Genomic DNA, 15,754 nt, shown 5'->3' on the forward strand with positions numbered 1-15,754 from the left:
CATGACGCTTTATAGTTTTTTTCGTGTTCCTATACATAGAATTTAGTTCAAATAAAAAATTATACCTTACTCCAAAAACTTAATTTTACCTTGTCCTTATCGAGTGGAGATACAGTCAAGAAGAGCTCATTTGTAGTCTACCAAAATACGTGCTGCCTTGAATGTGGTGGTTGAGTTCGAATTTTTCTGCTTACCATTCGTTCAAGAATGAAATGTTATGTCTAGAATGCAAGATAATGGAGCCAATTCAAGTCCTTTACGATCTTCACGTGTGATAAACATTTAGTGGCAATTCAAGGTTATTGTCTTTTATTACTACTCTCAAGCTTATTGTGAAAGAGACTAAACGATGTTAGTTAGACTTTATTTTATTGGAAAACTCGGAGAATGTCCTCGCATTTCCCGTTTGCAAAACTTACCTTTTGAAAAGATCATTACGCCTTCTTAGATGAATAAAAAACGTGGGTTACCAAATCGAAGGTTTCAGCACTGTGAAAATTCCTTCGGAATCGATAAAATGCAAATTCTACTGACGGCATTTTAGTTATTACCCTCCTATTGAATTGTGGTTATTACGGGTTTCAACCAAGGTTATAACATCAAGGACTGAACAAACGCTTTTGTATAGTTTTGCAGAATCGTTCAGTTTTTATCACGAAAAAACTGCTTTGAAGAATTGAAGATAATAACAATTTACACTTAATTATGGAGTCTTTCCATGTCCAATGGACATTCGATTTCCTCTTAAAGTCTTCTTCTCTAGGAAACCTGTTGGTGCAGAAAGCAATGCCTCTATTCTCTGGAAAGATCCATATGATGAGAAAAATATTGTGAGATTTGGTTTATTTGCATTGTGACTGACTCTCTTCATAAGAAATATAAGAAATATTGAAAACAACAACTATGAAAATAGTTATTTGTTTTATTAGGCAGCAAAGTAGTAGATTGACTGCCGTGGCTGATAGTTCGTGCCGTGATAGCTGATAGGAATTCAGAAAAGGCAGTCAACCTACTTTGCTGCTGAGTTAAACATTTAAGTTTTCCTTCGATTGTTTATAATGATGCATAAAGGATATTGTATTTACAAATTATTACAATTACCACAATCTTTTTATTTTTCTTGTAGTGATAAACTCAAAACGAAATTGTTAATTATAGTTTGACAACTTATGAAATATCTGACAGTTTTTTGGGAAAATATCGGATATATGTATTTATATTATGGACAGTGATAACTACTAAGAAGTACTTAATCCTCCAGAAATAAAGAAGTTGGCAAAAAAATATTGAATGTCAGAAAATGTCTAATGTTTTATTCACTTTGGTGCCTAGGCAGGAAAAGTAATACTTTGCTGATTGATTGTGTCTGCAGAATCAATAGCTTCTGTCAATCGGAAAAAAGTTTTTCGATCCTTCTGCAATATAAGTTAATCTTTTCATCGTTCGTTGTTTAGTCAACTTTATATTTTCTTTTTTTTTTGCTATGTTGATTGATTGATGTAAATATAATACCTTTTTCTTTCAGGGTTCCGATGCCAGTTCGGTGATATTCGGCTCGGCCCCGGCCTCGAGAAAACACGAGTTTCCCGGCGCCCTACCGCCCAGCCTGCCCCTCAGCAATGGCCTGAACGGATCGCCAGTGCCGGCGCCCACGCCGCCCAACTTGCCCGCACCATCGCCCGCTCCAGCTCAACTGCCGCCCGTTCATCCGCCCGTGGCCATATCGTCGGCTACGGTACCGGTCGCCTCGACGCCCACCCCCGTCACGACGACAGTTCTCCACAAGCCGCCCCAAGGTAAGTTTCAAGCCATAATTCTCTCTTAAGTTAAAATAACCACTCGTTTTGACAACTATGTTGTCACATCTCCTGGTCCCGAATTCCTGACCATTTGTCCAATAACAGTTGCCCTATGCGCAAACCTTCCGATTTACTTAGTTTATATTGCTCCGTCTTATATTTGAACGTACTAAAGTATAACAATAGCGATACTTTTTTCTATTGAGAATGTGTTTGTTTTATGAATAATCCATGACAACATGATATGAATATGTTGCTTATTTAGCATTTTCATTGAAATATATCGTGCAAATTGTAAAGTTTCAGTTGAAGCTAGTTTCATTTTTTTTTTTATTTCTCACTAATGTTTTTTTTATGAAGTTTTCTTTTTATAACCTTATTACTTAATTTCCACAGATTCGATACCTTGTATGACGCCCACCTCGGTGACCAGCATGCCGCCCGTAAGCATACCGGTGACCATGCCGCAACAAGCGGCCGCCCCCTTGGCATTGCACCCTGCCGCCCTCGACCCGTCGTCTGGCCCAGGACAGGGCATGCGCACGGACAGCCCGGCCGTCGGGACGTCGGCGAACGCCGCCGCGGCGCCCGGCACGGGTGGAAAGCAGTACCACCAGGTGCCGACGTACCAGCCGATGTACGCTCCCTACTCGGTGCATCAGCCGTACGCGTCGACCGCCTCGGCGACGGCGGCGTCAGTACCGACCGCCGCCTCAGCTTCGGCGCCCACTTCCTCCGCCGTCACGACGGTGGCGACCAGCACGGCGTCGGCGATGAGGAGAACGCCGACGCCCGTCCGGGCGCAGCCGAGTCCCGGTATCAGAGAACGGGAGAGTTACAGGTGAGTTTTTTTTTATCATAAAATATATTTTAGTATACACAACACAATGAAGAATTCAATGGACAATATTTCATTCTCTTAAAGGAAGATCCATATCGAAATTTTTCAATATTTTCTTCTTTTCTTATTCCTTTTCTTTCTTTTATTATTATTTTTCTTGTTCATCTTATTCTTCTTCGTAATCTTATTAATAATAATAACTGGTCTTTATTTGTACATAACTGGTACATCTGATAAGGTAAGGTTTAGCTTTAAGCTATTCCTACACCTATTATTCTTCTCCTCTTTTTTCTTCTTCTTTTTCTCCTCCTTCTTCTTCTTCCCCTTTTTTTTTCTCCTTCTTCTTGTTATAAGCTATTATTCTAACTTGAACATCCCTTCCGGGAGATACTGAAATTCAGGAGTCTCTATCTTTAAACTGGTCTACCCATAGGTCTCCTAGTTTGCGGGATGCCCTCATTCGCAATTCTCGCCATACTTGAGTCATGAAACTTCCTTAATCTTCATAAGAAGATTTGACTTTGAGATGAAAGTGAATTTGATGATAAGTGACTATTTTAATGTCCATACTTGGTCGTATGCCAGGGGGGGCCATGGCCCCCCCTGAGATTTTGATTGCCTCATTTTTCAGCAGAACACCCTCAATATTACTTTCTCAATCCAAAGGGCATGGAAAAAAGGAAAGTTATGGATTCTCAACAATTTTCCGGTTTTCAATGACAATCATGGACGTCTCATCGTTTTTCAATAATTTTCATTTTGCCCCCCCTGAGAAAAATTTCTGCAGGCGCCCATGAGCCTGAAGTGTTGTTTTTAGATGTACTCAACAAGAGTCACATATATCCCGAACCTAACAATAGTAAAATACTTCCTCATTCATACCTTGCATCTAAATACAAATAACAATGTTTACAATTGAAAAAAGTTTATCAACAATGCATGCGATAATGATACAATACGATCGTCTTTATTCAATGAGAAGTTATACAATCCTTGATGCAAGAAAATGGTATCACGTATCATAGTCATCAACCTTGCCGCCCGCATCTTTTCGATTTGACGATATATCTAAAGTAACATTCACTTTTCAGCAATGTGAGCAGTCTAAGTCGCGGAAGTACAACTCCCCAACAACAACAGCAGCAGCCACAGCAACAACATCAGCAACACCAACAACAACAGCAGCAGCAGCAACAACAGCCACAGCAACTGCCACCTATGTCGCAACAGCAGCCAGTACTGCCTCAGAGTTGTCCGCCGCCCACCACAGTGTCTTCTAGTCTAGTCCTTAGTAAACCCTGGAGCTCGACGGCTCCCGTCCCGACGCCGCCGGCGGCAATGCCCGCCCCCCAACCCAGCTCGGCGCCCCTTCCGCCCAGGCCCACGCCGCCGCTACACCCTGGTTTTCCGGCGCCCATGTTCGCCGCCCCTCTGCCCCCGGTTTCTACCGCCAGCCCACATGCGGCGCCCGTGCAGCCCACCGCCCAGCCGCCCCAGAGTAACCCCTTCTCTGCGGAGAATTTATTTCAAACGAGTAAGTATATCTTTGTGTCTCTCTTGTTTTTATTTCTTTAAAGTTTGTTGTATTTTTATTAATTAACTTTCATATTTTTTCGTTGTCTTAGTTTTGTTATATTTTCAGTTATTTTATTTCAATGTTTATTCTCTATTCCGTTGAATGATATTTCCGTTTATTTTCTTGTTTTCATTTTGTGAAACATTGTTGTATTTTTTATTATTTCATTTCTTCATCTTAGTTTCAGTTATTCTTTATTTTCTTCTCTATTTTATTAAATAGTATTTGCTTTTATTTCCGTTACCTTATTTACTTTTTTATCTGTGTAGATCAAACCGATATGTTGAGGCGAGAATTGGACAATCGGTTTCTGGCTTCCCAAGATCGAGGTATGGGCGTTGCCCCACCACCGTACTTAAGAACCGAAATGCATCAACACCAACACCATCACACGCATGTCCACCAGCATACAACGTCGTTACTACCTCCGCCTGCTGGATCAGCACTTTTTCCATCTCCATTGGTAAGTTAAACTTTCATTATTCAATTCTTATTATAAGTATTTTTTGTTGTTGATGATATATTGTTTACACTAACGCATATTCTTTAAAACTGTTGTTCAGTTACTTATTAGGTTTCATCATGTCTTTCAAAAACTTTACAACTCATTATTAATAACTCTTTCATCATTTTTTAAATATTTTCCGAGTATAACTTATTGTAAAAATTCCTTCATTTTCGGGCGAACGCAGACTCTCATCAAATACAATAATTCAAAAAGCTGAACATATAACGCGAGGTATGTTTCATTCATCTATCAACAAAGGTGCTCAGTGAACGAGATCCTTCAGTAATAATTTTCGCTTCAATTTATCCCCACCAATTAGTTTTGCCCGCTTCCCGAATTTCCAGTGCATTGAGCAATATTTACCGGATGTAAAATTGCTGGTGGAACTGTTATCCGTTTTAATCTTTTTTTCATTTCGTTTGAGATCTGAAAATGTAATTAAAATGCTCTCTCTTTGATAGACGATGAATCCCATGAATAGACTGGCAGGAAGACCTGGAAGTAGTGTGAGTATTTGAATATTTCGAAACCGACATTTCTGAATGATTAGCCCAGCAATTTTGCATTTTGTGATATTGCTTCATCGAAATGAAATTTCGAAATTCGTACTGGATTACTTGAAAATCAAAACATAAAAATTATGCAAAGATTCAATACGAATTAAAAATTATATTTCATGTATGAAAGTTAAAATAATTGTAGAAAGACAAGATTTGCAACACACATGATGAAATGAATGACAAACATATAAACTCATAAATTTTTTCTTCTTTTACAGTTCAAAGATATACCTAAACTTGGGGGAGTGGAATCGCCGTTCTATCGACAAAACTTGGGAATTCCCAACTATCCTGGATACACACCCCCTGGGCTCATGCATCCTGGATTAACAGCAGGACCTACACCCTTCGTTCCGCCCACACACCTTCCAACTTTCCAGCCAAAGGTAAGTGGACAACCTGTTGATTATCTCGTTCGAAATGTCAAGAATGGATCAAATCACACAACATAATTAACATTTCATGAGTAATTTCACACCATTATTCATACGACTAATATTGACACATTAGCACTCATCAACGTCAGTCATTTGTGTCGAACACATAACCTCAACCGTCACTCCTATGTCACGATGTGACAGGATGCCGCTACAAGCTAACCTTTGCGTAACGCAACTATTATTAACATTGTCGGGAGCTTAAATGAAGCCTCTACGTTATGTGATTTGAGAACTCTCTGCTCTGCATGATACTCTTACCGCTTTCACGGTTTATGCCTCCTTAACGCTTGTTTTCTCTGTTTTCAGTCGTTAACAGCTGATCCGACGAAGCCTAAAGTTGTGGTATGTATCCTAACACTTTTCGCTTTGCTTTTCTTGCTACATCGTTAACTTCATGATCACGAATATACATATGTCTCATGTTATTTCTGGCAAGTTATTTTGGTGCATTGTTTCCGATAGTGAGAAAACATTATTTGAGGTTCATTATTGGAAAAGATAGCCCTTTCTGGTGTCTTTATTCTCTGCATGCCTGTCGTCAAAAATTATCAATCTATTGTTTTATGTAACATTTGCAGTATTCGGCACAAGATTTACTACTGGCTCTATTGGATTTTTATCCATTGTATAATCTGCAAACACACTTGAAAGAAGAATGGAACACTGACAACAAATGAAATAACAGATAACGCTTAAACTATGGTCTTGTAATCATAAATAACAGAACTTTCTCAACAAAATAACTCTCGGGTAGACCCCAACATAGATTTAAACTCTTGGCTGGAGTAAACACAAGATAGGATGGGAAAAAACTGTATACTTCTTGTTGTAATTGCCCTTTCAACAACATCAAACCACTAATGGTCATGACGATATTCGTTGTGGAAAATTTGGTACTTAGTCCCAATGAAAGATCCAACTTCTATCTGGTCTGCATATAGTTTTTCAGTAAAAACCGATAGACACCACGCTTGATATTACCTATCGAACACCCTGTAGCCGTGAAGTAGATCTTTTCTCATCCGCCAACTGTTTATTCGGCTTTAACGCATTTGATTCACTAAGTTGGCTATTCTTTGGATGACGGCCAATAGGAGTTCCGCTCGGGTAGCCTGAAATCAATCCGATTGGTCGATACTTCAGGGTTACCAACATACACTCAATCTGAGCCTAAATTCTTCAACGCACTATCCGTCTTATGATAGCGTTGGGTGATTCGAGTCCAAGCACCATCGTTTTGAAGCTCGGTATCGAAACGAAAAGAACCGATACCTATCGCCCAACACTACCTTATGATACACGAGCTTATGGCCGTTTTTCCGTTCGCTAACATCTGTAAATTTTCGATATCGATGTCGTCCAACCCACCGTTTCTTGTTCGACCTGGTCCGAAGGCAAATTTATCAGTGCCGAATATCTAGCTTCCTGTTATTTCAGCGTGTCGTATATCAACCCCGGACACCGAGCGTGGTAAGCATAGGGACATGTTTATCTGGGAGACGTGGGTGTCGACATGCTTACCACAACTCGGAGTTTGTTTTGGTTGTCACCGCGTGGGCATTGATGAGTTTGTAATGCTCCAACGACCAGGAAGAACAAGATGCTATTAAAACGGATTATGTGAACGCGTCTTGTTCTGGCTCGAATATAGATATTTATAACATTATTATTGCCTCGAACTTTGGGAGACGGGAACTCGTGCCTCGTGTTGGAGGAGATGTTGAGCGCGAAGAACGACTTCGAATGGTGGGTTTAGGAGGTTATACAATGGGCGAAAGGCAAGAAAAACCGTTTTGAATAACTGTAGTGTTTTCTGATATTGGTGTTTTATTCTTCAATTGATCCAATATTTGAATAAATTCGAAAAGTGTTAAATCGGGTGAATATGGTGATTGCAGAAAGACATCCTCTCGATTTTCGTTGAATATTGACATTAGGGCATTATTCAGATATAGTTGATACATTGAAAAACAAATCAACAGATACATTTATTCATTTTTGGGAGGAACGCATTATCGACACAACACTGTAGGTGTTAAAACATTCAACCTAACCTCAATTTTTGGCACGACATTCAACAGTTTGAATTTTTTCGATGAATGTTATATTCTAATTATTTGTTCTATAGTTTTTTCTGTATAATAACTTTCTTCAACTTAAATGCGACAGTTTTCAATCCGATAAGTGAATTTTTATGGGATTTGTGCCAAATGTTCTCAACAGTCCTACCAGCTCATCAAATAAATATTTGTACAAGATTCATCACGTTCCAAATGAACAATAATGAAGAATTAACTTACTCCAGCCATCAGAACTTTAAAAAATACAAGAAGAATTTTGGGAAAAAAACTAAATACTGAATCTTTCCTTGACAACAGATTCGTGCAATTGGCGTATGAATGAATGAGCGCTCAAAAGCTTCTGACTTCTAGTCGGTGCTCTGCTCATTTTTATATACAATTCAAGGCAGTTCAACCATGTTGCGAAGCAGTTTTATTAAACTTCTCCAGGCATAATATTCCATTTCACGGGAATCGGCGATAAAAACGTCTTGCAAACACCAGAACAATCAGGAAAACTCGCAGAAAAATAAAACAACAAAACGACAAAAAATACGGCAGTTGCCGGATGAATAATAACCTCCCTCAAAAGGCGGATTCAGCTTCTTCGGGTAGTCCCTGGATTAACTCATAGCGAGCGTAACGGGGAGGAAAAAAAAGTAAATTTCGATCCGATAGCAATCCGGCCAAGTATGAAATTGAAAATGTCCGGGAACCGCTGCGAACGCAGCGCCGTAGGCGGGCGTTTCATAAATTATATCCTGGGAGAAATTGCACGAAAAATAACTCCAACGTGCCGGATGAAGCCAGAGACGGCAATTTAACAGGATAAAAAGGGATGTTTTCTCACCGGAAACCGGAGACACGTATTTTACGAGGATGGCGGAAAAAATCTCACTACAAAAAACAACTCTTGAAGCTAAAATTTACAAAAATATGGCTCTCGTTCTATTGCATTCGTTGCATGAACTTCACAACTGAAAAAATATTTGGTGATTTTTTTATTTCGAAGTTAGCGCATCTGTCCTATTTTTATGCAGATTGTAAGCGTTATTTGCCACTTAGTTTGTTCAAAATCTTTAATTTTGTTAGTTCCTTTCAGGTGTGTCTTGTGTTTTTTTAAATAGATTTGAATTCAATCATTCTACCTTGCACGGAAGTTCATTCAATGACTAATTGAAAGATATTATTTGGATCATAGAGTAATAAACATAGATAGCGGAAGTAAACGCAATTTTTACATGTCCCCGACATGGTTAGATTACGTTGTCGGATTGTGATATATTTTCAAATCCACAATTTTACTATATCGTTATGAATGTATATTATATTGAATGAAATATATTTATTTGAGTCATACCCGATTAAATATGCTAATTTGAATATTTGAAATCCGATATTTTTGCTAAATGTCGAATTTATAATAAGCAGAATATTTATTATTTTCTCCATCTACCTGCTGAATTCCAAGGTTTGGCAACTTTTGCTCTCCTAGTGTCATCGGTTGTTTCACGTCGTTTGTCGTTTGTTTTCTGAATTTCTGATATATTTGGGTATTCATTTCAATATATTTTGAGTTAATATGAAACGTTGATTCACTATGAGATATAAGAAGTGCATTATTTGTGGAGAAACTCGCGAATTGAGTGAAATATCGTATGACTGATATGTTTTCATTTCCGCGCGCTTCATGTCAAAGTTGATAGTTCATGTTGGGACAAAATTTGCTTACTGAATATGACATATGCTCCATCTATCTATGTTTATTACTCTGAGATTTGAATGATGATACTTGCAAATGCCAACGCAATAATATGAAATTATATTTTCAGTGCAGTACTTTATCTTTTAGGAATTTCGTTAAATTCTGACATTCCTTCTAAATTCATTTGATGAAGGATTTTCATATTTTATTTTCAGATATTTCAAAACGCCAGGTCTGAAAATTTAAGTATATCGTTTAAACTTTGTACAATTTGCGCTGATCTCCTACTGGAATATTGTATCAAGTATATTAGAGAATCAAAAATATAGTCAGATTTATTGGCGACACCATCAAACTCAACGACCAATGCTGTTCAAATTCGGTCAATCTTATTAATCCCTCAATTTTTTTTCTCATTACAGAAATCCGGCAAATGGAACGCGATGCACGTACGGGTAGCCTGGGAGATCTACCACCATCAGCAGAAGAGCGGAGAGGCCAAGGGTTCAGCCGTGAAGACCGACCTTCTACGGCCGCCAACCCATCTGTTCTCTCCCAGTGTTCATTCAACCCGACCTCACGAACTGGCGTTCCCGCCGTCGCTGTCTAGCCACAGACCTCCCGGATTCGACCAGCCCCATCCCAGTTCGCTGTTCACCGCACCACCCTCTCATCTGAGTAAGTATCCGTACCGTAGGCCGGTTGTTTCAGACGTCGAAACGGAAGAGAATTGGATTAAATAGTAAAATTTGAGAAATAATCAGTTAGGCGGGAACTACGATACTAGTGAACCCGATCCTAGTTCCCTTGGTTCGTCAGTCATTACATTCCAATTATGTTCCAGTTCCATCGCTTATTGATCTTAATGAACTGCTCAAATCTTAACTCTCGACTTTATTAGTGAGTTAAAATTAAGTACCGATAAACTGTTCCATTTGGGTCGGGAAATTACAATCTTCAATTGATTGAGGAACTAACGAGCTGTATGAAAGAATTAGTTCGCACGGAAAGCTGACTTAGTAAACATCTTTCCAAGTTCTAGTGAAACACCTAGATGATCTTTTAGATCAATTGTAAGCTAGGTCGCGAACTTACGATCTTGATTTTGTTCACGATCTTAACGACCAATAGGAGAAGAACTAGTTCTCTAGAGAACTAGGAACCGAATGGACTCATCTTGCCGAATTTTAGTGAAATATACAGATGATATAGTATTCACTCAATTGTGATTAAGTTGCGAATTAATTCAGAAGTTAAATTAAAAGAACTAGTTTGCAAGAGAACAGGAGACCAAATTTCCAGGTTGAATTGTTCAATCGATCACAGTTCACATCGCGAACTTGATATCTTCAGTTAATTCACGAACTAACTAGCTAAATAAAGAGTCGCATGAGAACTCTTCTCGAGTTAATAATGGAACTGACGAGCTATATGAAGGAACTACTAGACGAGAGAACTGATTCATCTTTTTTGAACGCTGCTTAACAAACGGAACTGATCCGAATTCTTCCATCGGCGTCTGAAACAACTGGCAACCCTTAGAACCTACTTCACCATTAATTAAAGTGGCCAAATCTCCGTTCACAGGTAGCACTTTGTCGCCGTTCAGCAGATACGGTGCCGGTGGATTCCCCGGAGCAGGACCTTCCCCCTTCGGACTGTCCCATTTCGCAAGCACGAGGGACATGGGTCTGGGAGGTATGCACGACCCATGGCGTAGCATGCAACGGTCGGTTGGCAGTTTTCCACCCTCCGTAAATCCTCTACCACCAACGTTGCCAGGTTTACCGCCTCCGGCGCCATGGTCCATCAAGCCGGATCCCATACTGGAGCAGAGGGAGAGAGAAGCAAGAGAAAGAGAGGAGAGGGAAAGGGAAAGATTGAGGAGAGAGAGAGAAGAGAGGGAAAGAAGGGAGAGGGAGGAGAAACAAAGGCGATTGGAACAGCAGGTAAGGCTTTTTTGTTTGATCTGGTGTAAATTTAATGACGCTTTGATGGTTAGGTTAACTTAGGAATTCGTAGCGTTATCAGTGGTTTCACTGTCTGGCCAGTTAGAAAGAGTTGTTTGTAGACAACTTTACTGTTGACGACCGAAGTAATCTTTGGACTATTAAAATAGTTAATTTTCTGACTAAAAACTAGGTTTCTGCTCAGATTCATCTATGAGAATTAGGTCCTTATTTATTGACATCCTCATATATAGAACTTTCAAGACCGATAGAGAGAATTTCAAAAAATTGTCAGTAGCCTTCACTTGAATTTCGTGTCAAGCAAAGTTGTGTCAATTTTGGCAGTTGTTCACGACAGACGTAACAACCTCTTTAATGAAAAACTACTTTCCGTATCAGTTGAAGTGTTACTATCGACCAAACCTGATTTTCTTTTTGTGTTTGCAGCAACAGGAGCAGCGCGAACGCGAGCGTAGGGAGAAGGAACGCAGAGAAATGGAGCGGCGCGAGATGGAGAGAGAACGTGAGCGCGAGCGCGAAAGAATGCTGCACCAACAACGTATGGCAGAGTCCGCGAAGCAGGTGATGCCATCTATGCGCGACAGATCGCCACACAGAAGCGTGCAAGAACTTTCGGGCGAGATTCGGGTGAAGGAAGAGCCACGCATCAAGGAGGAAGACATGTTGAGCCGAACGGCGCCTGATCCCAGATACGCCCCTCACTCGTACTTAAGACATCATCCGCTGCAACCGCCACCCCCACCCAGCATGCTGGACCGTTCCCGGATGATGCAGGCGCACGGTTTGCACTACCCGGGACCCCCGGCGACCCATTGGCCCCCCCAACACGACCCGTTCTATCGGTATGACGCCCTCAGGTACAATCCACTTATGGACGCCATAAGAGCGGAAGAGGAAAGGGCAAAACTGTTCGGTACTTATGCAGCGCACCATCCGCCACAGATGAGGACGAAGGATCCGTCGCTGATGCATCTAAGGCCCGGCCCCGGACCTCCGCCCCCACCATCGCATCATCTATCCCATAAAATGAGTGTGACGCCACCCACCGATCTACACAAGAAGGAGGAGCCTCGATAGCAGAACGAGAAACTTTAAAATGGTTTAAACACGTGAACTTGAAAAGTCGGATTCGCTGCGCGATGCGATGAGAGCCCCTGTCAACTGACAACCTGTCACTTGTCAATTTTGGTCTCCCAACCTCCAATGTCGCTTATTCATTTGAAATCGACTGCGGGTTGCTCCGTTTGGCATGGACGACCTTCATCGTACAAATTGAATCCAGTCTAGATCTCATTTTCGATTGGCATGAAAAAGTGTGGAGGAATTATCAGCGTGAAAGATATTTTTACAGTGGTTTTGTAAATGTATTTTGTAGAATAACACAAAGTTCGACTCGATTATTTGTAATTACACATTTACAATTTTCAGATAGTAGGACGTGTTTGTGAAGAGACTTGCGAATGGACTTTATTAACAAAAATTATTTCTGCTGTTTGATTGTCTTTCGAATCTCTGTTTTCAGTATTTTTGTACGCGAAAGGTTTAAGTCGTCTGGTTAATTTTTAATCGTGAAATTTTTTAACAGTCTGTAATAATCAAAATACCCTGATACTGCCCGAAGTTTTTTGTAAATATTAACGCTTCTGATGGCGGCACTTTACTATTGAATCTGTAGGACTCTAATTGAAGATTCTCCATTTTATTATTTATTAATTGTATATTTTTCTAGATAATTTATTTAAGACTGATGAAATTTCATTCTTATGTAACTTTTCATAATTTGAGTAGGACTCTGATATCAGCTGAGGTAAAATTAACTTCAGTCAAAAAAGCTTGTCAGAGTTGAATTTGGAACTTTCTTCATATGGATATCTTTCGAAGATATCGCACATAACTTGCAGACATATCTTGAACTTTGGAAAATTAAAAGTTTGCTTTCAATCTTCTGGAGATTTTCAAGAAATTTCACTTTGAGGGTGGATTTCAAACTTGGTAATTTTCTGTCAATTCCATTATGGTGCTCTCATTTGAGGCTTCAGATAGAAAACAAAGGCCTTTGAAGAAAGTTTCAAAATTACAAGTTGACATCGCCTTCTTGAGTTAATAATGTACTTTGGTGGAATTGAAGTATATGCCGCTGTATTATTTTTACAAAAACACCTTTTTGAAAAACTTGTAAATAGCTTTATTATATTGTGATATATATTAGTTAGCTTAGCGTGAAATATTTCAACTTATTCAATATACGTAAATTAGGTAATAACTTTAGACAATTTTTATTTTGTTATTTCATTCATAATTTTTTGTTCAGTATTAAGATCTCTTGATGAATTTCAGGATCTTAGGTGTACATCTACAAATTGATTTTTCACTTCATTTTATTCAGTGCCAAATTTGTGTTTGTTATAATCAAATTGTAAATAAAATGAGGACCAATACTCCATTGGCCACTGCATAATAATGATGATGGATATATAATTCTTATATAATTTATTACAAGAAAAATTATTTTTGGCTTCGTAAATTATTGAACTGTAAATATAATTTAACTGTTGTATATTGTATGTAAAGCTGAAAAGAACATTTTGGAGCTTGGTTGTATAATTGGTTGAGGCAATTTGTATAATTATGTACTCTCAAAACACTTTTTTAATTTATTTGTTGAAGATACAGTGGCAGTTACTTAATTTCCGCAAGCTGAATTTTTATCATAAACAAGCTTGTCTGTAATATATATTCGTATTTAAATGCGTGTAGATATTGGCCTTGTCTAAGTACAATTGAATATGTAGATAATTAACTATTTGTGCTCTATCCATGTTTGTTAGAAGACATTTTTTATGTGTATGATTCTGAAAGAATCACAGTGATGTAATATATAAATAAAACATTGTTTCTATAATTTAGAAACATTAGTCATATCTTGTTGTTTATTTAATTTCTTCAACTGATTAAATTTTCAATTTCGTCTTCAGAAGATAGCTCAAAAAATTATGCCATCAATAGAATTTTTTCATAATGAATTTACAAACGGTATTCATTTTATTTTAATGCTCTTGTTTCAAGAGAGAAGAGGACTTGAAATGTTCAGAATAAATCCAGGGTCTAAATTCTCTCAGTTAAATTCATAAATGGACCAAATCTGTAAGATAATTCCAAACCCATATGATATTTTGTTTTCAATAATTGAAAAACTGCGAATCCGATCGAACTGAAAATTTGAGATCTGTAAAATAGTGAAACAAAAGTTCATGATAAATATCGAAAAGATTCCTGATCTGTCGGTATAGTATCGGTAAGTTCTGCGCACTTAATTTTTAAAAATTGTAAATTCCAATGGAAAGATTAATTTATAGATATAGTTGAATATTTTTCCTCCATTATTCGGTGCTGATATACCGGGTGAGTTTAGGTTGAATCAATTAGAAATCTCAAAAAGGACACATGTGATGGATAGATATTTTGGATAAAAAGTTAATGGTTTTGAGGGGGAAGTAAACTTATGCTACTACCTCTTCCATTTTTTTCACCCTTGTACTCATGAACATTACATAAATCAAACTACGAAGCAAGAAACGACAGAATGTGAATTATTAATGGAACTGATGCCTTAGGATGAAATATTTTAATTAAATTGCAGAGCGATCTGTGATGAATCTTGAAATATTGTTTGTACAAATATTATGTTGTAGAGCACAAATCTCCAATAAAAGACGAGGATTCCTATTTGAAATTTCAAAGTTGATTCCGTCACTTTCACAAGGGTTAAGTAAATGGAAGATGTTTTTACATTAATGCTAGTAAAACTTCTTGAAGTTTCCGAAGCAAAACTTAAACAACAGTGGTTAATTGAAGAGTGTACTGATGGTTTTAAATTGGACTCCAAGAATTGATGTTTAATGGTAAAATATTCCACAAATTTTTAACCCAATTCATAAATTGGAAATCGTTTGACCCAACGGATGGGAAAATCTCCAGATAAAGATAATAATGTTATTCATTTCAGATTTATGTAATACCGTTTCTAAAAGCAATGATACAGAGAGAAATTATATTGGAAAACATACCACCAAAATTGCTTATCATATTAATAAATAACGAGTAGAATCATCCACATTTGAAGTAGAACTACTACACAGCGAACTTGGTTTGTCTCTGTATGCAGTAAATAACTTTTTACTATACAACTATAGGAACCAAAATTATAAATACTAAAGTTGCATCACACTCAACCCAAATTTTTAACCCAATTCATAAATTGGAAATCGTTTGACCCAACGGATGGGAAAATCTCC

The 15,754-nt window shown here is 38.3% G+C and overlaps 1 protein-coding gene across 7 annotated transcripts in view; it reads left to right on the plus strand.

Moving 5' to 3' along the window:
* Positions 1-14,380, plus strand: part of LOC123683474 (extensin-like) — a 151,134-nt gene extending 136,754 nt beyond the window's left edge. For 2 of the 7 annotated variants that reach the window (XM_045622544.1, XM_045622550.1), the window contains 10 exons: positions 1,526-1,796; positions 2,196-2,640; positions 3,732-4,174; positions 4,486-4,679; positions 5,186-5,230; positions 5,503-5,670; positions 6,031-6,066; positions 9,912-10,167; positions 11,056-11,438; positions 11,886-14,380. In XM_045622544.1, the coding sequence (XP_045478500.1) occupies positions 1,526-1,796; positions 2,196-2,640; positions 3,732-4,174; positions 4,486-4,679; positions 5,186-5,230; positions 5,503-5,670; positions 6,031-6,066; positions 9,912-10,167; positions 11,056-11,438; positions 11,886-12,536 (2,892 nt within the window). In that variant the 3' untranslated portion in view covers positions 12,537-14,380. The remainder of the gene's footprint in view (positions 1-1,525; positions 1,797-2,195; positions 2,641-3,731; positions 4,175-4,485; positions 4,680-5,185; positions 5,231-5,502; positions 5,671-6,030; positions 6,067-9,911; positions 10,168-11,055; positions 11,439-11,885) is intronic. The other 5 variants (XM_045622545.1, XM_045622547.1, XM_045622548.1 and 2 more) reach the window with 5 other exon arrangements.
* The last annotated feature ends 1,374 nt before the right edge of the window (positions 14,381-15,754 follow it).

This window comes from Harmonia axyridis, chromosome 6 (assembly GCF_914767665.1).
Source record: "Harmonia axyridis chromosome 6, icHarAxyr1.1, whole genome shotgun sequence".
Lineage (NCBI taxonomy): Eukaryota > Metazoa > Arthropoda > Insecta > Coleoptera > Coccinellidae > Harmonia > Harmonia axyridis.